A 21,401-nucleotide genomic window follows, 5' to 3' on the forward strand; every position below is an offset into this window, starting at 1 on the left:
CGCCGCCGCCGATACCAAGTCCACCTCCACCGCCCACACCTGCACCAATCCCTACACCACCACCTCCTCCTATCCCACCTCCTATACCACCACCTCCTCCTATCCCTCCTCCCATACCACCTCCTACTCCACCGCCTCCTCCTATACCACCTCCTCCTCCTATCCCTCCTCCCACTCCGCCACCTCCTCCTATCCCTCCTCCCACTCCACCACCTCCTCCTATCCCTCCTCCCATTCCACCACCTCCTCCTATCCCTCCTCCCATTCCACCACCTCCTCCTATCCCTCCTCCCATTCCACCACCTCCTCCTATCCCACCTCCAACTCCACCACCTCCACCAACTGCACCACCCTTTTTTCCCTTTCCCGCACAATCTTCAACCGTTTCCCCACCATTACCAACACCAAACCCCGGTTTCCCAAGCCCATAGATAAAACTCCCACCTTTCTTAAAACCAACCGAGTGCCCAAAACCTCGCCCTTTCCATCCTTCACCACTCCAGCCCCATCCGGAATCGAAGAAGGATTCCGGCTTCTTCAATGGCTTCCCACCATTTCCAATATTTCTAGCTGTACCACTAATTACCGCCCACCCTAAGACCACCAATAGGATCAACGTAGGCTTACCCATGACAAGATCGAAGTGGTTTGGATTGCATGCAAGATGGAAGAAGCTGGAACGTTTAAATAGAACTTCTCCCGCCATTACTCGAAACTATTCTTTTGGCTGGTGTAATTAATTTTATTGGCTTTGGGAAAGGTACGTGAAGGTTTCTGGTAGTCGGTAGAGCAGTGGTGATTAAATGCTCCGCCTTTTGCTTTTGGACGACCATCTCTCCTCTTCTACGTGAAGCTTTCACGCTTCCTGCATTCATGGCTTCCTTCCTTTATCATTCTCTTTTCTTTTACCTTTTTCTTTCTCTCGGGAATATGCAAGACAAGAACAGCTGCGACCCGTTCGGATATAAAAGAAAACGACGTAGTGTTCCGCAAATTAAACCTCTTCTCTTCTTGGACCTCTTTCTACTGCGTTCTCTCGTGCTGTTGTATGCTTTTGGGGTTTTCTTTTTCATTAACGATTGGTTCGTAAATAATAAATGCATGCAGTCTTCAGTGCCCCCCCTTTTCTGGTTGTCGAGTTAGGAGAGGCGAACACGAGTGTGTTATAACCTCCTCTAAGATACCTTATTCCACATAACGATAATTAAAACGAACTTATCACGGAGATAAAGCCCCCATCTAGTCCTAGGAAATTCTACACATCAGCAACGTTACTAAATATATTCTCAGACATATGAACATCAATCACCCAATTAGGCAATAACAATCTACAACTACCATTGCAATTAAGCAAGTCCGTCATGCACGCTAGTTGCAGTACACGGTCCTTATATGTTCGTCAGTTCATAACCGTCCAATGCTGTCTGGTTGGCCTTTTCTTGTCCTCAACTATAGGGGTGTCAATGGGCCGAACATAGAACGAGTTAGGTCTTTGCTCATTGTTTGGCCTGGAATTAAAATGAGCTCAAATCTTATATGTTGTTCGGCTTATAAAGAATTCGAGCGTATTCGGCAGTTTGTCCTTGACGAGCTAAAACAAACTCGTTTAAAGCTTAGCTCAACTTGACAGGCTAAGAGTAAACCTAATAAATTTATGGGACTAAAACCATTAAATCAAACAACTTAACAACCTATTATTTATTAAGTAATTTTCAACTATTAGATTTGAGTATAAAAGTCAATAATATATATGTATGTATGTATTCGAGCTATATCTAGCTGAACACGAGCTAGCTAAATTTTACTCGTATTTAGCTCATTTATAATTTGAGCCCAAATTTTGAGTCATATTCAACTCATTTATTAAACCATCGTGTCAAACTCGTTTATATCTGGAACAAAATTTTGAACCAAAACGAGTTATTCAGGAAAAGGACCTACGTTGATAGCTCTACTCAACGATCCGCCTGATGACGTGTCCAGTATCAATCCAGTCGTGAAATCCTAGCCGTTTGATCAGAAATGTCGGATTTGAGATTTGAAATCAAACCATTTCCCTCCAATGTCCTGGTATAAGTATCGATGCCACCGCCTATATCTTCGGCACTCTTCGTCTCCGTCTTCTCGTTGAGCGCTCGGGATGGAGCAGTCGAAGGCGATCCTCGCGGATTCATCGCCTTCCGATTCCCACATCGCAGCTCTCCTCCACGGTACGATCTCTTCCGGATACCCTAGATTCTCTTGTGAAGCTTCCTTGCGATCTCATCGAATCGCCGCTGCATCTCTGGAATGTCGTGAGGGATTTGCTCGAATCCGTTAATATTTAGTTGATCACAGCACTGAACATTTGAGATTCCTGTTCTGTTTGTTGGGATCGTTGCTTTGATTTGGGAATGTCGTGAGGGATTTGCTAGGATCTGTTAAGATATATCGTAGTTTAATTGGATTTAGTTGTTTACTTTGCATCTCTAACCACAATTCTACTGTTCTTCGACTAGATCTTTATTTTGCAATAAATATGTGAAACAGATGTCTCAAAGCAGGTACACGGAGCTATTCAGACCATGCTTAAGATGACAAGGTGAGCATCATAAGATTGCTACTCCTAATTATTGATCTCACAATGATCCTGATTAAAACATCTGTTGGATAGTGAGATTGAGCAAAGCTCTGGTGAGATAATGGAAGAGATAGAGAAGTGCAAGGAGTCTGCGTCTGTTAAAAACACGATTTTGGAGGAGGAGAAGGAACGATTCCAGAAAGCCGCTATGGCTGTGTTAGAGATGCTTAATTGCAGTGACGCAATTTGACAGGTAGACAACTTTAGTCATCTGCAGCTTTCTGATTGTGTAGCTCTAGAGCATCATATGATCCTTGAACATATATTTTGCTTGTCATGCAACCCACATATATTAGGATATGAATACTGTGGATATTGACTTGTCTTTCTCTTTCATAACACACACAGACCCTATTTTTACACTGTTTTGAAGTCCTTTTAGTTGCTAAGAAATTAGAATGTAAAGGAGTTTGATTACAAAGAGCATGTATCTGTGCCGTCTCTCTCTCTCTCTCTCTCTCTCTATATATATATATATATATATATATATATATACCTTGCTGCAATAGTCTTAAAGGATAATTTTAGAGACTTTATGCAGTTTTGATTGACTATGTTCAATCTAAGTATTGTTGATGACTTGTTCGCTTCTTCCACGCCCTTCTGTGATCTATAATTGCTTGTTTATTATCCTATTGTTGTGAAATTAATTTATATGCTGTGTAAATAGCTCCATGATATTATTGAAATTGCTCATGCAAATCCTACTTTAGAATTGTTAGCCACGGAGAGAAAAGTTATACTAACAAACCATCATTGCAAATCAATGGATTTCCTGCAAGGTACACACCTTTGGAATTTTCAAACTGATGACCTTATTTGTAGTTTGGAGCAGAAAATTTTCTACTGTGCTTAACTCTTTGCATCTATAAATATTTCTATGTTATGTGTAAGCATGTAAGACAGTTATCTAGTATGTATTTGTAGGCATATAAAACCTAAGAACATGAAGCTAGAGCAAACTTTTGCTTAACCATTTGCATTTGTTGTCTTGCATATAACTCTCAATGCCTTGGAGAAACAAAACGTCCATAATGTCCCTAGTGCAGCATTAGTCCAGATGCCTCTGACAGAGTATCTATCATAACGATACGTTGGTTTAAATGGTGACTGTTGGAGTTAAGGTTGTTTTAAAATGCATTCAACATCATCAGCAGTTTGAACAGTAAACAAATAATATGACATGTCGCTGGTAGGATTCATGTAAAAGTGCAAATGACAAGCACTGGAACGCTGTGTTTCTGAACATTATTCTCGTTTCCTATGACATTGTTTTTGATTAATCTGACCGCACGCAGGAAGGATATATTGAATTTGCCATTGGAGTCATCATCAGGAGCTCCTGTGGTCAGATAGATATGGACCGAGGGATACGTTGAAATTTGTCACATATGACTATATGAGAGACCTTTCCTTTCTTTTTTTTTCCCAATCATCATGCAAGCGAGGTGATTTTATGGTTACTAATTTCAGTCATTACTCGCACATAACGTCATAAACAGTAATGGCTTTCTTTCAATAGGTATTGCGATTTCAACTACCCACATTTACATCGCCGACTAAAAATTTACATAATTGTACTTGTAGCTTTTACGTAGAGAGGACACCTGGGCAGGATCCCGCTCCCTAAGGATTAGGATAAGATGGGATCTGTTCAAAATTTTCTAAACTTGCAAAAAGGTTACCGACCTTGTTCCTATCATTATTTAACTGATGCGTGGTGACTCTTTAGTTCATGCCACAAACAAAGCAATGTATCAGAGGTATCTTCATCCCAGCCTCTGTTGTTAATCCGTGAAACAGCCAAAAGGGTTTTAAGCCATTCTTCATGAAGGGTGGAAAACTTGGATCTTCCTTCACTTGACTTGAAATTTTGGGTGATGGCCAGTTTTATCTTTTGGCTAGCTTTTGACGCAGCTTCGACTACATGGCTCGGGACCCCTGCCATCAGGGCAACTTGCAGACCGTAGCTCTCTGGGCAGGCTCCATTCGAGAGTCGGTAGAGAAAGATGAGTTCCTGGCCGCTTCTTGGGTTAAAAGCGCAGGCCATGTGCTGCATGTTCACGTGAGGGTGACAAGCAAATTCTTTCGTGAGAGGGTGATAGTGAGTGGCGAAAAGCAACCTGCAGCAGACCTTTTCCACCAGATGGCGAAATACCTGACAAGACTTCTCAGATTAGAATTAGACCAGAGACATTACAGTTTACAGGTATATGGGTGCACAAACGGGGAGGTAATGACTAATGAATGATGTTAATAATTTAATTCGTGTGCTCATGTGTTCAATAAAAGATATATAGGACTGCTATTAATGTTAAGCTCACTTAAATAATTTAAATTTATTTTAGACTTTAAAAATATAATTAAGTTGATATAATTTTAAATGTGTAGAAGCTTATGTCACAATTAATGGACTTGTGACGATAAAATTTATTGAGTTGTAATCCCTAAAAGAGATTTTAATAAAATATTGATTCAGTTTCTATTCTCATTACGTGTGAAACTGAAAGATGTAAAACATCTACTTCATCTTCCTTCTTCCTTCTAGTATCAATGGCAATGGCTATCAATTCTTCATGTTAATTTTTATACTATTTTTAATATCTCTAAAATTATATCTATATGATTCAACCGATCTTGTTTATTAGATTTATTAAAAATCTTTCAAATGAAACTTGAGAGAATCCTAAAATTAACACTGAGAAGCTTTGAGACTCTAACTTCTGATAATACTAAATAATAATAATAATAAAATCTTTCTTTTTTGATAGCTTTAGCCCTTAATAGCCTCAGAGATAGGAATTTAGTCCTTACTGGTAATTACTTCTACTGATGCTCAAGTAGATACTACAATTAACGTACATCTTAATCCACCTCCTCGAGGATGCGAGAAGAATATTCTTAGAGAGACAAGTTTATTGGGTTATGCCTAATAACCTTTTGTTGATTGCTGTTTTCTTTTCATTGCAGCACTTACATGATTACACCGTACATAGTAACTAGTTAAAAGGAAGGAAAACTTACAGCGTAGGCAATGGCATATCCATCGAATGTGCTTGTTCCTCTACCAAGCTCGTCGAGCAACACGAGAGAATCTTGAGTGGCGTTTCGAAGTACCGATGCTGTCTCCGCACATTCAACAAAAAATGTACCTGAAAAAAAGGTATAATTGCCAAAAACATGAGAGCATCTGTAAATTGCAGCAGAGCAATATTGTGGGTTTTGAATCACCTACTTTCACCGGACATGATCCGATCATTAGCACCAAGCCGCGTAAAGATAATATCAGCAGGAGACAGCACACATGATTCACAAGGTACGTAACAGCCGAGCTGCAATAGTGAACATGCCAGGAAGCAGAGGTAAACTTTATAATCAATAACCAAGTAAATTAGTATACCAAACGATAGGCGTTTCATTTCTAACCTGGGCAAGTATAACAGACAAACAGGTGGCACGCATTAATGTTGATTTCCCGCCCATATTTGGTCCGGTCAGCAGCAATGCGCAAAGATTGCGACCAGTTGGGTCTTCACCAAGAGAAATATCATTGGGAACTAACCCATTCGCACTTTGTGCAACAGCATAAGGATGCCATAGACCCTTCATTTGAAGTACGGGGCCTTTATCTTCTTTGTTGTAACCCACAGAACTTGAATTCCTGGGCAGAAACACTGGCCTGCTCATAGAACCACATGATGTCGCTGTGGTTGATGCAAAGGACTGAAGCACATCAATGCAGTTGATTGCATTGATGACCTCAGACCATTTAGTATCCTTTCCAACAAAAAGCTCTACTAGAACAGCTAAAGTTTCGGCATCAGAGTCTTTCACATCATGATCCTAGGAAATTTTTCATAAAGTCAGAAGACAGAACCGAGTAAAAGGAACTCCTTATGCTTTTAGGCTTCAGCACTTGGCGCAGGAACCTAATTCAGATGTAATTAGTAGATTTAACAAACCTGGTGCTGTGGAAAGTCCTCATCCAAGGCTACTTCAAATTGATGCAGGAATTCACCAAGACAGCTTAGTGTTGGAAGGTTGACCAGCTTTGATAGTGACAAGATTCCGTGGTCTTCCCTCTGCAACAAATTTAACAAGTCTATTCCAGTTCTAAGACCTTTGACAAGAGACCCAAATGCTTTAACCTGAAATAGACCAGATGCACGTTGAAGCAAATTACTGTTGATAGTTGAGCCAAATACTCATGGCTATTAACCCTTTTATGTAACTTTAGAAATAATAACTAGATTGTTTCTCCGAAAAAAAAAATTGATAACTATATTGGATAAAGAACAAATGCAACACTGCCACCCTTCCAAGAAAGCTCAACACATTCAAAAGGGAAGGTACCAACTTACCCGTTGTTTTAATACTCTTTTTCCAATTGAAGGCAATAAAAGTGCAGATGATGAACCGATAGTAGACTTGACTCGTCCCAGCAGTCTCTCGATGTCGGGAGTTCTGCGAAGATACTCAATAATGATGGAGACTAGAGCTGAATCTTTGATGAATCCCTCGACAATATTAAGCCTATCATTGACATCATCAATGTCTTTAAGGGGATGACAGATCCACCTTCTTAAAAGTCTTTTGCCGGATGCAGTTATGCAGTGATCAAGATGTTTATATAAGGTTCCTTCATTAGAAAAAGGAAAGAAAAACAAGTAGTCAGCATTGAAAAAAAAATCCTTCCATTTGAATATATGTTAGCTATAAAAGAAGAAAAAAAAGAAAAAGGAGGAAGTAGGAGAATAATAGCACACATACCTGACAACCCACCATCAATGTTATTGCAGAAAATTTCAAGATTCACGAGAGTCTGACCATCCATCCTTAGGCAACTTTTATATACATGATAAGGCAAAATTTCACCATTTCTGAGAACATCTTCTAGCTGATTTCAGATGGACAACTATGAGAACATGAGATACCGCTTTGTGTTGCAAGTGTAACAACTAACTCCTAGAAATACTAATGATGCAATTTTGCAGTTTGAATTATTGCATAAAACCTCAAGCTACCATGCACGACCTCATGATTAGTGTCTTCAAGCCTAGAGATCAAATGGGTTATATTCGACTCAGGCCTTTTGTGGAAGATGACAACAATAATAATAACTACTTGGTTGAATAATTTTTACTCCCATCATTACATGGTAAGAGATTGAGCATGTGTCAATTAAAGGTCTCAATAGCATAACCATCTAAGAATCTAACCAAGGTTGCATGAAAGGACACCAGCGTCAAGCAGGTAAAAAGATAACACAACTAAAAATGTGTGTAGACGTGTAGAACTACTATTATATGGTTGTTTTGTGATAGTTGCTCATAGAAACTCTTATTTAGTCTTTATAATTGAATCTACCTCCATAGTAATCGCTACCATGGATAGAATAAGAAATCACATGGGATGGGATCTAAATTGCGGTTGCACAGCAAGCATATGCTTTTGGGACATTAATCGAATACAAAAAACCGGGGCTTTCATGGATTTGTATATACAGGGGGGACTTTCTGACAGAAGGTGACTGAACAAAGGGGGAGAGCAGTAATATAACACTCACCATAAGCCTAGACAGATGGTGAATAAGTCCACCAAGAGCACAAACAGCAATATCATGATTCACCACATAATCAAATGCTGATGACCACGAATCTGTAGATGCTCTAAAGTACCCTTTAGAATGTACCAATTGATTCAATTTTTGAACTTCAGCAGCATCCAAGAAATCTGTGCTAGCATGTGTAGGAGTCAATTGCATTTTAATAGAACCTGCATTTCGAGAAAAATTGCTGTTATAGAATGCTGCAATATATTTTATGATTAATCCCAAATAGCCACAACTGCACATTTTAGCTACTGATCAAGGTCTAGGAACCATTCCATTACTAATTCCAAATTCATGAAGTACCCTCTCACAACATTCATGCTGGTTTTCTAAGGGTCATCTCCTTTCTCCCAAACAAACAAAAATTTCAAAACACAGATGCACAAATACTCTTGATCAGCCATTCAATTTTTTCTTGTAAAAAAAAAAAACGAAACTAAGAGATTGTCATTAATTCAACCTGATTGGCTCATTGGGAACCTACTGTATTTACAATTTTTAGCATCGTTTCTAATAAAATGAAACAAGCAAAATTCTAATGTTTACCAGCTGAAGCATATTTGGTGAGTGCCATGTGAGTTTCTTTGGAAAGCCCTGAAGCAACAAGATTAATGAAATTAAAGTTTGATTTCAACAACTAAATGAAAGAGTTTGTTCAAACCTGAGCTTTCATAGATTACTTCTCTTGGAGAAACCTGCAAAAAGGGACCATCAATAAATTGTGGATATTCATTGAGGCCACAACAGAAAAATAGGTGAAGAAAAGAACTTACTTGCATCAGTAGAGCGCCTAGCCCTGCACAAGAATCATCATCACAGATAGAACCCACCCAGAATTTCAAAGCAGCATAATCAAGAAAAGCAAATCCATAAACTGCAGAGCCTTTCTCTGAAAGTTGTTTTCCCTAGAAGTTGAGATGGACAAATAATGTCAGAGTGGCAATTCTTCTAAGTAAAAGAGTAAAGAGTACGAAAGCACTAGTGGGGAAGTGTAAACTTATGATGCTTAGCGTACAATCTTTCTTGGATAATGATGAGCAAATAGATTAACAAAAGTAGAAATGCCAAAGGATGAAATGGAATTCTCATGCCTCAAGATAATCAGCAGCTAGAGACAATGTCCCAAGAATATCAAGATTTGCAGAGTAAAAGCACCTCTTTTAAAGCAAGAAGGTGAACAGCATCTGGTCCTATGCTACCATCCACTACCGTTGATGGTGTTGACACATGAACCAACTTTCTTTGTATAACCTAAAAAGATCACATTTTATATTCCATCAGATAATTACAGAAGCAAAAGGCTAAATAAATAAAACACGTAGTCAGATATCATTTCTTTCTATTACACCAAGAGAATTCTGGAAGACCAAGATTTGAACCTTAATACTAATAAATAAACCAAAACAAAAGCATTCCATTCTTGGGTGGCTAAACTCCTTTTAGATTGACAGTAGCTCAAGTGGTCATTGCACGTGAAATATCTGTTAGACAGTCACCAGGGGGTTCAAGAGACAAGGGCACTAAGCACAATCTCCTGAAATATGACCTTCAAGATCATAAGACAGAAGATAACTTAATCACTATGTCTTCTCAACTAATCTGTTGTTTCTCTTTCTTGCATATCACCACATAATTATGCTTGACAACTTAGTTAAGCTAACATGGAATCTTAGGGCTCAGAAATCTAGGAAAATAAATGTAAGGCAAGAAAATTGTACATAATCTAAGTAGACTGATACTACAATGTGGATGTTCTTAAACTGAAAGGTGTATCCAAAATTTTGGAAGAAAGCAAAGAGAACAGGAGATCGCTGATAATGCTCAAGGCTGAAAATTCACAGTTGCCGGTAATTAAATCTGATGATGTCCAAGTAGGCAATAGACTGCAGAGTGAAGTTTATGAGGAGATGTGGGGAGCGAATAGCAAGTGTCCATTTTGTTTCATGGGTCGACATCACAATGTGTTGAACAAAAGTTGAGTTTCAATCTTTACAAGGCAAGGAGAAGTACTTACAGAAGTTGCCCCTCTCGCTTTGGCTTGATCTGAGGTCTCAAGCTGCTCCATTCTTCCAACTTTATACCTAGGATCAAGATAGCAGTTATGAAGAAATGGTAGAGAATCATAAAATAAAAACACCAAGCTTAAAGATACATGAAAGGATATCTTGACCCTTTGGGCAAAGAACAATGTCAGATGAATGGGGAAAAAGGACAATAAAGGTCTGTCTAAAACTTAAAAACCACTCTTACAGAGAAACTGTTGCTATCTAACTACCTACGTTTATGTTGAACAGGATTTTTTATGGATAACAAAATAGTTGATATTGACATTATGTTGGGAAATCCGTGCCTTTAGACCAAAATGAATCGTAAACACAAACTAAAACTATTTAGTTGATACATTTTCAAATAATAAGGCTCCAAAAAGTACCATGACATCAAATTCCTAGAATTGGATTCTTACCCTCGAGCTATAAGCTTCTGCACGGCTTCATCAATCCCAGCCTCAGAAATACCAACCTGTACAGAAGATAAGTACTATCAGATTCTAGACTGTGATCCACGTACTGATAAGAAACTAAAACTACAACTCTCAAGGCATCATAAGCCTAGATTTCCAGAAGATGTTGATCAACTATCTGACAAAATCTGCATATTTATATCATCCTTAAGATTCAACCTGTGGCTTTGCTATTGGATTAATAAAATGGATTTAGGGAAGTTACCTGTCTGCATTTACCCACACCGCTAATAGTCATTTTCCAGTCAAGCTCTCTCTGGCCAATCTCAGCATCTATCTCATACAGCTCATAGAACTTTCCCTAGAGTTTAGGAAGTTATACTGCTTTCCGTTAGTAGGATCTAAGTAATAAATAACAATAGTGCTGATGCAGAAATATTGTCTTAGGACGAAATTGTAACTTTTCACACTAAAGGTTTGCAGATCAAATAGTCGGTATATAGTTGGGTCACAATAGAAGAAGTTTACAAATACTAGGTAGCACTGAACAAAGTTTAAAGAGACTTACTACTTTAAAAAAGAGGACAACATCCATATATTGGCATTTCACACTCCAGTACTGCTTTTGAGATGCAGACATCTTTTTTAGTGCATCAGGTGGAATGTAAAGAGTTCTTTTGTCGTAAATTGGGTCATCTGGTCTCCTGCCACTTGCATCTCTAATGGTGGAAGGGTTGAGCCACTGAAACTTGCTTCTTACACTTTCAGAAACTTCATTGTGTGCCTTCTTCTGAAATGGAGAGTCATGAAGCTTCATCCTTTTGCTAGAGCCTAAAGGGGAAGAAACTTCCTTTTTGTCAATATCATGCCAATCTTCTTGTACCCGCTTCAAACGAGGAACGAGTGGTCGCATAGCTGGGGTCTCTGGCCCAAAAGAATCAAAGTCAAGTTCAAGATGCAGAGGATCCACTCCATCGAAGTCATTAAAAGACTTCGAGATGAATGTCTTTGAACGTTCCTGAAAAGGAGTTTCAGGTTCTACAGACACATTGTTCTCTTCAACAGGTATAGAATGTAAAGTAGAGGAGTATTTGTCCCCTTGGTTCCTGCAGAAACAAGTAAAGGTATTACACTTATTTTTTGGCAAGCATAAATCACCGTGCACATAACTTGTCATGACTACACAATCAGTTTAAGGCCATGGAGTGCTTGCTTTATAAAAGACTTTAAGGCTAAAAAATCCAAAAATTAGTTACCATTGCATTCAAACAAATAAATTAATCAAATATGTGGAAGATTCGGAGTAGAACTTTTACTAGGAACAGATCCATCTATTTAAATATTTGTAGGCCATAAATCTTAGTCAAGCTGCGCAAATCTTAGTCAAGCTCCAATGATATGCCAAAAAAAAAAGGTATCTCCTATCCGAAAAGGAAGGAGGAAGCTAACACAAGTACGGAAACAAGTTAATAAAGACTTAACAATGTAAAGCTAGACTATATCTAACAGCATATTAACACCTATCCATTCAGAAGATGGCGAGAAAATACGTAAGATTTAGAACCACTGATCAACTTAATCACTGTTTTCACGAGACAACGACACTCAGTTGAAACTTCCTAAAGATTAAATAAAAAAGTTCAGGAAACCCCATAATGAAGGCCTTATGAAATAATTTAGCTTGCTTATCTGACACTGAACATTGTCGACAACATGGTCGTAAAGATAAGAGGAGTTTACATAAGAAATCTAAATTCGTCAAATAAAAAAAATTCTTCACAGCTTATCCCTCAGATCAAAAACCAAGTTAAGCCGAAATGAGAAGACGCAACCCTAATTTCCCGAGGAGTAAAAGAGAACTCCATAAAAGGTCTACTCGTTCGGAAGTATAGATCAACGAGTAAGAAAACGATCTACTCTAAATTGACGTGAAGTACATCCACGAGAGCATAATTTAAATAGAAACGATTCAAATTACACAAACACAATAAGACGCATAACAGAGAGATCAAAAAAGTTGGAACGCTCGAAACCCTAGCTCACGAAAAGAATTGCATACCCATTCTTTGAGTTCCCCGATACATGTGCCCTCGCAAGCTTCTGCAAGATGCTCGATACCGGCTGAGCTCTGCGGCAGCCATCGTCTTCAACCGCCGGAAACAAAGGACGGCGAGGCTTCTCCGGCGGAGTATCGGTTCCCCGAATATCCGGAAACGGACCTTGCAAGGTCTTATCGGGATCGGATGTCACGAGCGGCTCTCCGATCGGCGGAATCCGGACATGGATCGAGCAAGTATTCGAAGAGGCGGCAGAGGATTTTCTGTTCCCCGACGGCGGCTTCTGGAAGAAGGAGAGGATGGATCGTTGCCGCTGCATCGATCAACTCCAGGGAGGATTGCGGTGAAGTGAGAGGGATTGGAATTGAAGGGGGTGGAGTGGGATATTTATACGCGGATGGTGAGAGGAGAGGGGGAAGTTTTGGCGGCAAATGGAATTGGGATGAGATATACGGACAAAATTGTTGCTCCTCGTGCAGTGGAATGGCGGTTTTACCCTTTTGATATGCGAAAATAATTGAAGGCATTGAGATTTAATTTGGCTCGGTCGTCACTCGTCAGCCCCGTTTCTATTCCACGCGACAAGCTCTTCTTTACTCTTTTTCAAATCGCACCTTAATCCTCATGATTTGGCTCAATCATTCTAACACCTTCTATATATTTCAAATCTTCTTTTCTCTTTTTCAAATCTCACCTTAATCCTCATGGTTTGGCTCAATTATTTTTGTTATAAAAACATACTTTGGTTACAATTAACAGTTACATTTTAATTCAGGCCACAGGAGGTTAATAATTAAAAGTACATAAAAGTCTCATGCAATTAGATCAAACTACATAGGGATAAATACAATTTTACTCTTTCTTTTCTCTCTTTAGCTCTGAAGAACTACTAAGCTAACCATAGGTCGAAGGAACAATTAATCCTCTTTTAATATAAAGATATCTTAGCTTCAAAGCGTATAATATAATAGGTTGAACAATTTAACCCATCCTTCCATTAATCTGAGTCACAGACGAGTCAACCTATCTCGCGCTAATATAGTGTTTTAGGTCACCACACTGCCAAGCCGACAATCGTGAGCCAAGCTAAGCCGCCACCTGCAAAGAAATGCTCAGACAGAGATAAAAAGAGCATTCCTCCCAAAATTAGTTCGGTAAGAATCCAACCAAAACAAGACAATGCCGACAAACTTGTTTACTCTCCTAAACGACACAAGACAAGAACGGACTGCGCCGTACCGATAAGGAGTGTCAATCGAAAACTAACCAATCGATGGGAAGGTTAGGCATAAGAATATCCATGCAGCAATGTTGATTGAAGAGCATCCGCTTCTGACGAGATTAAGATCCCTTAACAATTCGCAAACCAATCGCATTTATTTACAGGCGAGGCTCAATCCAGTCATAATTCCTGCGTGTGCATAACACTGAAGTCCACAAGTATCAACATACCATAATGCTTATGGGGAAACAAGTAACCCCGTACAAGACGAAGAGCTTATCTTGCCCTGCCTGTAATTATACTAGAAGCAAACCATAAAACATGTCCATTTATGTCCAAATAATATAACACCAACAGAATTGTCAATGGATAATCACCATATAAAAGTCATTAATCAAGAAAATGAACCCAAAATATTGCGTGGGCCGAGAAAAATACAATAATGAAGGAAGATTCACAATCAAAATCGAGCGCAGTTCAATCTCAATATATTTCTTTCTTCCCATAGATACCTTCCCAAAAAAACCTAGATATGGGGACAAGTACAAAGTAGAGATAATTAAATATTCAGACACTTACTATTGATTATCCCAAATCCATTCCTACAGACTCCAACTATGCAGACATAACTGACAAAGAAAATGATGACACAAAGATTTGCAAAATCTTAGTCCGCATTCCTACTAAGCTGCCGGATTGGCAGCTCCCTCTGACTTGTCCGTGTCCATCGGCTCTGTTGCAGGTGCCTGAGCACTTGCCTCAGTATTCTGCTCGCCAGCAGCATCCTCTCCTTGAGGCTGCTGCTCAGTTGGTTGAGGTTGGGCCGGTGTCTCCGTTGGAGGTGGAGTCTGCGGCTTAGCTGGAGGAGGCCTTGGCTTCGTCATTATTGGCCTGCAAAACCTGTTGAAGGAGATGTATAAGCCCTGGCAGTACACTTGATCAACTACTAGTACATGCTTTCTTCTTGAGTATCAAGAGATAGACATTAATGATAAACATGAAAGTTTATCGAGCATTTAGAGAAACATTCAACACTTTTATGAGTGATAAACTTGCTCATTATTAAGTACCTATCAAGTGTTTCAGCCTTTCTCTTCAAATCTGCGAAAAGAAGAACCGGAGTTGCATAATTTGGCAGGGGATCTTGTTGTTGCTTTTTCTCTCTCAACCATGCTTCTGCTTCTGAGCACTCATTGATGACCTATTACATGAACAAAAAGATAAGTACATGAACAAAAAGATAAGTACATGAACAAGGAACGAGGTACTCCACATACAAAAATATAATCACTCATATACCAGAGCATCACTCATAATTTTAACTCACATAATAAAAATGATATCAAGGCTTCACATAAAAAAAATTATATCAAGGCCACCGTTTCTAACAACCAATCACCCAATCTATCTGTTCAAAAAGTGGGACTAGGCAGGATTACATACAAGTAGTTGCTTGTTAATCAATTAAAAGGCAGGAATTCTACAATCATTGCTGCATATTTCCCCTTTTGACGTTCATGTCAAAAAGAAAATAATTCTGACTATAGAAGCCATGCTCAATCCTATATTCATGCTTTTCAGCAGCATATGGAATAGAGTTGAGAAGCACATTTACCAAAATAAGGGGAAATCAAAGATGTTACTCAACACAATACCTTCTGTTTTTCTGCTAGATCGATATGATCGAACTTGGGATCATTAGACAAGGCTGCCTCTCTGAAACTATTAATACAATAAACAAGTTGATCAATTGCTGGCCCTCTTTCCGTCCACTCTTTGTAGCGCACTTCTATTGGATCACCTTGCTGAATCCAGAAAACCTTGTAAGAAGTCTTTCAAAATCTAAAATACATTTGAAACAAAAAATATAAAAAGGCAGCACCTTTTGTAATTCCTCGAGCTTAGCAACATACACACCCCTTGTTTCATCCTCACCATCTTCATATAGCCAATCTTCAACCTCCTGAAGCTTCGCTATAAACACTTCCTGCTCTTGTGCCGTAACAAAATTCTGGTACTTGTCGTAAAGCTAAAAACAGAATACAATACCAACATAACATTAGGTCGATTTCTTTAGAGCACATATAACAAACAGAGCGTGCAGCAAATAAATTGTACCTTGTTTCTCATGTCATAAACATATGCTTCGACAGCATTTTTCTTGTCCTTGGTTTCTTCCATTACTCTATCTTGAAGAGCCATTTCAAACTCCTTCTCCATGGCTTTCTGAAGATCTCCAGCAAGCAGTCCACCATAGATAAATTCAGAGACTGGCACATTGGTTTTCTTTACCTTCTTTTTTGAACCCTCCACCTATAAGAGAACATAACACTGTAAATAACTACACTTATGAACTGGCACGCAGGTTTCTGAATAGGGATCTTCCAGAACCAATAATAGCAAAAGGCGGACATGGATGACAATGTTGATACATCAACATGATGCTAAGACATCCCCATGTCATTATCAAATTAAAAAGTAGTAGGAATGTTACGCAAGGCACCTATAACTAACTACTCAGTGGGATGTTTGAGGAGAAGACGAAAAGTCATTTCAAGATGTAATACAAGGATAAAATTATGAAGCAAAACTGTCAGTCAAGAAAAGGATACCCAATTTCCGCTTGACTACTAATGAAGATGAATGGTCATTGAATCATCGTAAGATAAATCTTAACACTATTCTGTGTAATGTAACCAAAAAACTCCAATGACTAACCCTTAGTCCCAGTCACATGAACCAATCAGACAACTGTTACAGAAATAAGCCAAATCGCAAAATAAAAGTTAGTTAGGTAGGCATCTTTCAAAAACATGCAAGCAACTGAAATTGCATATATGTGCAGCAAATGCAAATGAAGAAAAAAAAACAGCTCTCTTGAAGTCCGACTTAAAAAGGATAAGAGAAAAAAAATATTGAGGTTCCAATGAAAATTAACTTCATGAGACAGGCAGCTCACAAGTGACAACAAACAAACCTTTGCATCAGTTTCCATCTGCACAGGCTTCTCCCCAGAATCTGGTGCACCATTTTCATCCTTAACACCAGCTTCGGCAGCAGTTTTATTTTCCTGCATATTCACATCAGTTCCAGTAGTGGAGTCAGTTGGTGCTTCATCTGTATCCATTTTGGATTCCTTTGGTGTTTCGTTGGCAGCTGATACAGGAACATCAACTTCTTCTTCCTCCAACATCTGCATGGCACCAAATCGTTCAAAAATTAAAAAAGAGAACTAGTAAATAAGATAACAAGAAAATAATCCACTACTTCTATGCTTCTCTTGCCATACTTACAGTAGCTGATTCAATAGAAACAATCCCATGAAGATTCAATCGGACTTTGACTTTCAATTTGGCCCTTTCGCCTTTGCTAGATTGAAATGGACCGATCTGTACAACAACATAATAAAGATGGTCATGTACGGCTCAAAGGAAATTTTATGGATATTAAATATAATTCCCAAAATCATCATTCATTTAAAGAGAGGCTTTCTGCTGCTTACGGTGTATGTACTAATTTTTTCTGGAACTTGCAAGTCACCAACATCAGCGTACACAACATCAACTGCAAATGTACTAGACCTAAAAAAGGTCAAAGCTTTGACACTAGGTATTGAATTTCCTTTGGGAAAAACTACTGTACTTTGCTGATTCTCTGTTGCTCCACTCTGAGAATCAGGGGCAGATCCTTTCCATGACAATGCAATTGGGAAAGGGAAGCTCTCATGAACCTGCAAACCATGGAGAATATCACCTTATATGTGAATAAGCAAATCAAAGAAGAATCGTAATTTACAATGCATACACAAAAGATCGTATAGAGTTTAATAGCTCTGACAAAGATAGCATACAAAGAGAAGCACTAAAATGATTGTCTCGTAGTATATAATTATATCAATACTCAATCACTATTCAGAGTCAATATTAAGTTACTTAGACTCTAAAACTAATTTATAACACAATAAATTAATGCTTATAATTTACAAAAGCATATAAAACCAGAAGATCATCACAATTGAGCTGCCCTAGAAACATTGAACAGTTAGAGAAATGAATCGAGTTCAAACTTAACAAAGACCAAACGTGCAATTCCTACCAGTTTTGAACATGAATCAAGTTCAATCTATGTACATGCATACATACATACATAGAGAGAGAGAGAGAGAGAGAGAGAGAGAGAGAGTCCACTTGAATGAAGAAATACAAAGTGAATACCTGAAACTCCCGCACTTTGAATGTGGGGCTAAGAATAGCACATTGGAGGGCACATCCACGAGCTACGCACTCACTGGCGTTCATGGTGCGCCTAGGTTCTTTACCGAAGAACTCTGTCAGTATCTTAATAATTGCAGGAACACGAGACCCTGATCCAACAACCTCGACAGAATGAATGTTCTCCACAGATAATCCAGCATCCGTCAGTGCCGTTTCCAGTGGCCCCTTAACACGCTCCAATATTGGGACACTGATCTGCTCAAACTCCTCCCTCTTAATAAATCCCCTCACATCTTTCTCATCCATCAGACACTCAACATTCAATGGCGCCTCAGGGTTTGCACTGAGCATTTTCTTTAGCTTCTCACATGCCGACCGAAGCCTGAGGCAAGCACGGGCATTCTGATAAACATCAATTTTGTACTCAATCTTAAACTTAGCCGCGAAATGCTTGAAGAGAACCTCATCAAAATCTCTCCCGCCTAAAGATCTGTCATAGGCATGGGACAGAATCTTCAGTTGCCCTTTCTTGAACCCAGCAATGCAAACCTGCATGCTTGCATGTCCCACGTCGACGAAAGCCACGTTCAGTTGATCATTCTCAGGCAGGTCAGTCTTATAAATACCATAACCCAAGGCTGTAGCCGTTGTCTCGTGGAACAGACGAAGAGGATGCAATCCAGCAATGGTAGCAGCATCAATCACCGCCCTTCTTTGGAGATCTGTGAAATATATCGGGATCCCAATGCAGCAATCAACTACCGCTGCATTGAGATTCTTCTCAGCAATGCTCTTCAGATTAGAGAGCACCATCCCAAGAACTTGGGTAGGTGTAAAAGTCCTCTGCTCACCAAGATATCTAGCGTGGATCAATGGAAACCCATCGGGCCCTTCAGTGACCACAAAGGGGAAGGATTGAAGATCACGCTGGAGCTCAGGATCAGAGAACTTCCGGCCCACTAAGCGCTTAATCTGAGAGATGGAATTCTTTGGGTTCATCATTGAGGACGCAGCCCCAGCTGTCCCTATAAACCGCTGCTTATCGCCAAAGCACACCACGGCAGGGGTTTCACGCTTGGATTCCTCATTGAGGACCACATCGATGCCTCGTTGACGAGCAACTGCAACAATACAGCTCTCGTTCCCGACGTCGAAACCGACAACGCTCATCTTTTCGGCTACAAAGTACTATCTCCGCTGTACGAAATTAACAGATCTACACAGCAATGAACAAAATAGATTAACAAAAACCAAAATTTCCGCTAAGGTACCATCAATTAGTCTCAAATAGCATAAACATCTCGATCTACTAGCAGAACAGAAAAGATCGGGAAAAGTGCGTTCGATGAAACCTAAACTTAAACAAAGAGCACATGCTCGATGACAACATCAACAGCAAACGATCTGACAAAAAAAGCTAGGGTTTTGGATCCGCGGATCGATCGAACTTACATAAAAGTTAGGGTTTTGGGGGAGGAAAAAAAAAAGAAGGAAAAGAATAGGAAATGACACCTTGCGAGGGTGCAGATTTGCGACGCGAGGAGGCCTCCAACTTCTTCCGTTTCAGAATACTGAGCCGAGGCGGCGATTAAACGTAGAGGCGTAGCTTTTTCTAGAAGCCTCTAATCCTTGGCTCAGAGGTGCGGGTCGTCGTATACCTCCTTGGAATCTCGATGGCCTTGATCTGAATCACAGCCGTCGACTCAATTGTGGTCGCGATGAGATCAACGATACACCAAACGGGCGTTCTAGATCTGTCGACAGAGAAGCGATGTTTCCGAATCTACAAGCAAAGGCTTGCCCTCTTAGAAGCTGGTGGAGAAGTCTGGAGAACCGAGCGACCGTTCTCGGTGTTGGACTCGGAAGTCGGAATGCTTCCAGAATGTTCGACGGCCTGTAATTCTTCTAATTTAATTGGATTGGGATATTAATTGTATCAATAATTCGATTAAAGAGTTAATATTCTTTAAGAGTGCACTAATTCCTTGATGAAGAGAACGCCAATGTTCCATTTTAGATGTATTCTCTATATTTGCCATAAATTTAAATATTTATTTTAACATAGTTGCCAATACAAAAAAAAAACATTTGATACTTTGGATGCATCCTTCTTTACTTGAATGCATATAAGAAAATTAGGAAGATTATTCTTTATATGCTTATAATCCCTTTAGCCAACATTCCCCTAAGAAAGCACGACAATTTTATTTAAGAAAATACTTTCAAGTCTTTTGCACTGCTTTCTAACTGCAATTGATATGTAGCTTAATTAGTAATCACTATCGTCTTCTTTCAATCCAAGCGTGTATCTAATGCATCGATACATGGTGGGCATCACTTGGATGATGCCGATCGATCACCTGTGCCACTAACTTAGGAGGCCACCTATTTTATAATCTGAGCCATTCCTAACGAGTTGTGAGTTGTGACGCATTTTTATAGTCTCTTTGGTTTCCCTAAGTGATAGGCTTAGGAACAACTTTTAAGCATTCTACAAAAAATCTTTGCATATGATATTACCGCGTCCATTTATACTAACGGTTACGAGATAAAATAAAACTTATTAAAGTTCAATAGGTTATTATATTATCGTGTGAAGGATTTATAAGCATAGCATTACTCTTTTACCTCTCTATATATAAAGAGAGGTTTGGCCCGAGACTACCATAATTGCCTCCCTATCAACTGTCCTTTTATCTTATAAATATTGACTTTATACATATTATATTTTTAGATAATTTATCAAAAACATTTTATTATTAAGCTCTTATATTTTACTTTTGATGATTTAAAAATACTAGGAGTAAATTATATATCTAAACTGGCTAAGAATAGAAAATATTCTATTACATATAAAGTAAAATACTGAGAGTGGGAAAGAGTGTCTTGCTGTCGTCCTTGCCTAATCAAATTATATCTTATCTATCTTTATGAAAGATAAAGTGGGTATGTTATGACCTATGCTATCAATTGATATAAATAAAGAATAATATCACACGGACAAAAAAGAAAATAATAATAGTTTAGGAGGGTTGATAGTTGCGGTTTAAACTCTAGGGGTTCATTGTGACATTAGGCCCATAGTTCTAAGTGCAATTAAACACAACTTTTTTAATATGTCATGTAGGGCATTATGCCCATTTGTAGCATTTTAAATTGCAATATAAATTTTTTGTGAGGAACTAACTTGCGATTAACCTCGGGTTTTGGGAAGGG

At 39.0% G+C, this 21,401-nt stretch overlaps 2 protein-coding genes across 2 annotated transcripts; both read right to left on the reverse strand.

The window, feature by feature from the left end:
* Window positions 1-4,115: 4,115 nt before the first annotated feature.
* Window positions 4,116-13,115, reverse strand: LOC140793092 (DNA mismatch repair protein MSH7). Its single transcript, XM_073144463.1, has 17 exons — window positions 12,752-13,115; window positions 11,261-11,798; window positions 10,958-11,053; window positions 10,696-10,751; window positions 10,246-10,312; window positions 9,387-9,482; window positions 9,005-9,136; window positions 8,893-8,926; window positions 8,778-8,825; window positions 8,187-8,395; window positions 7,391-7,517; window positions 6,982-7,259; window positions 6,583-6,768; window positions 6,047-6,463; window positions 5,856-5,952; window positions 5,645-5,772; window positions 4,116-4,778 (listed from the first exon to the last, which is right to left on the reverse strand). The coding sequence occupies exons 1-17, from the start codon at window positions 13,066-13,068 to the stop codon at window positions 4,323-4,325; spliced, it is 3,282 nt and encodes a 1,093-aa protein (XP_073000564.1). The 5' UTR covers window positions 13,069-13,115; the 3' UTR covers window positions 4,116-4,322.
* A 1,332-nt stretch (window positions 13,116-14,447) lies between these two features.
* LOC140792298 (heat shock 70 kDa protein 15-like) lies at window positions 14,448-19,964 on the reverse strand. The gene is made up of 10 exons (XM_073143197.1): window positions 19,698-19,964; window positions 18,186-19,401; window positions 17,474-17,701; window positions 17,265-17,360; window positions 16,949-17,164; window positions 16,090-16,284; window positions 15,854-16,000; window positions 15,627-15,776; window positions 15,042-15,172; window positions 14,448-14,871 (listed from the first exon to the last, which is right to left on the reverse strand). The coding sequence occupies exons 2-10, from the start codon at window positions 19,353-19,355 to the stop codon at window positions 14,655-14,657; spliced, it is 2,550 nt and encodes an 849-aa protein (XP_072999298.1). The 5' UTR covers window positions 19,356-19,401; window positions 19,698-19,964; the 3' UTR covers window positions 14,448-14,654.
* Window positions 19,965-21,401: the final 1,437 nt, after the last annotated feature.

Source organism: Typha latifolia, chromosome 7 (assembly GCF_019914945.1).
Source record: "Typha latifolia isolate L0001 chromosome 7, TyphaL0001v2, whole genome shotgun sequence".
In the NCBI taxonomy this organism is placed as follows: domain Eukaryota; kingdom Viridiplantae; phylum Streptophyta; class Magnoliopsida; order Poales; family Typhaceae; genus Typha; species Typha latifolia.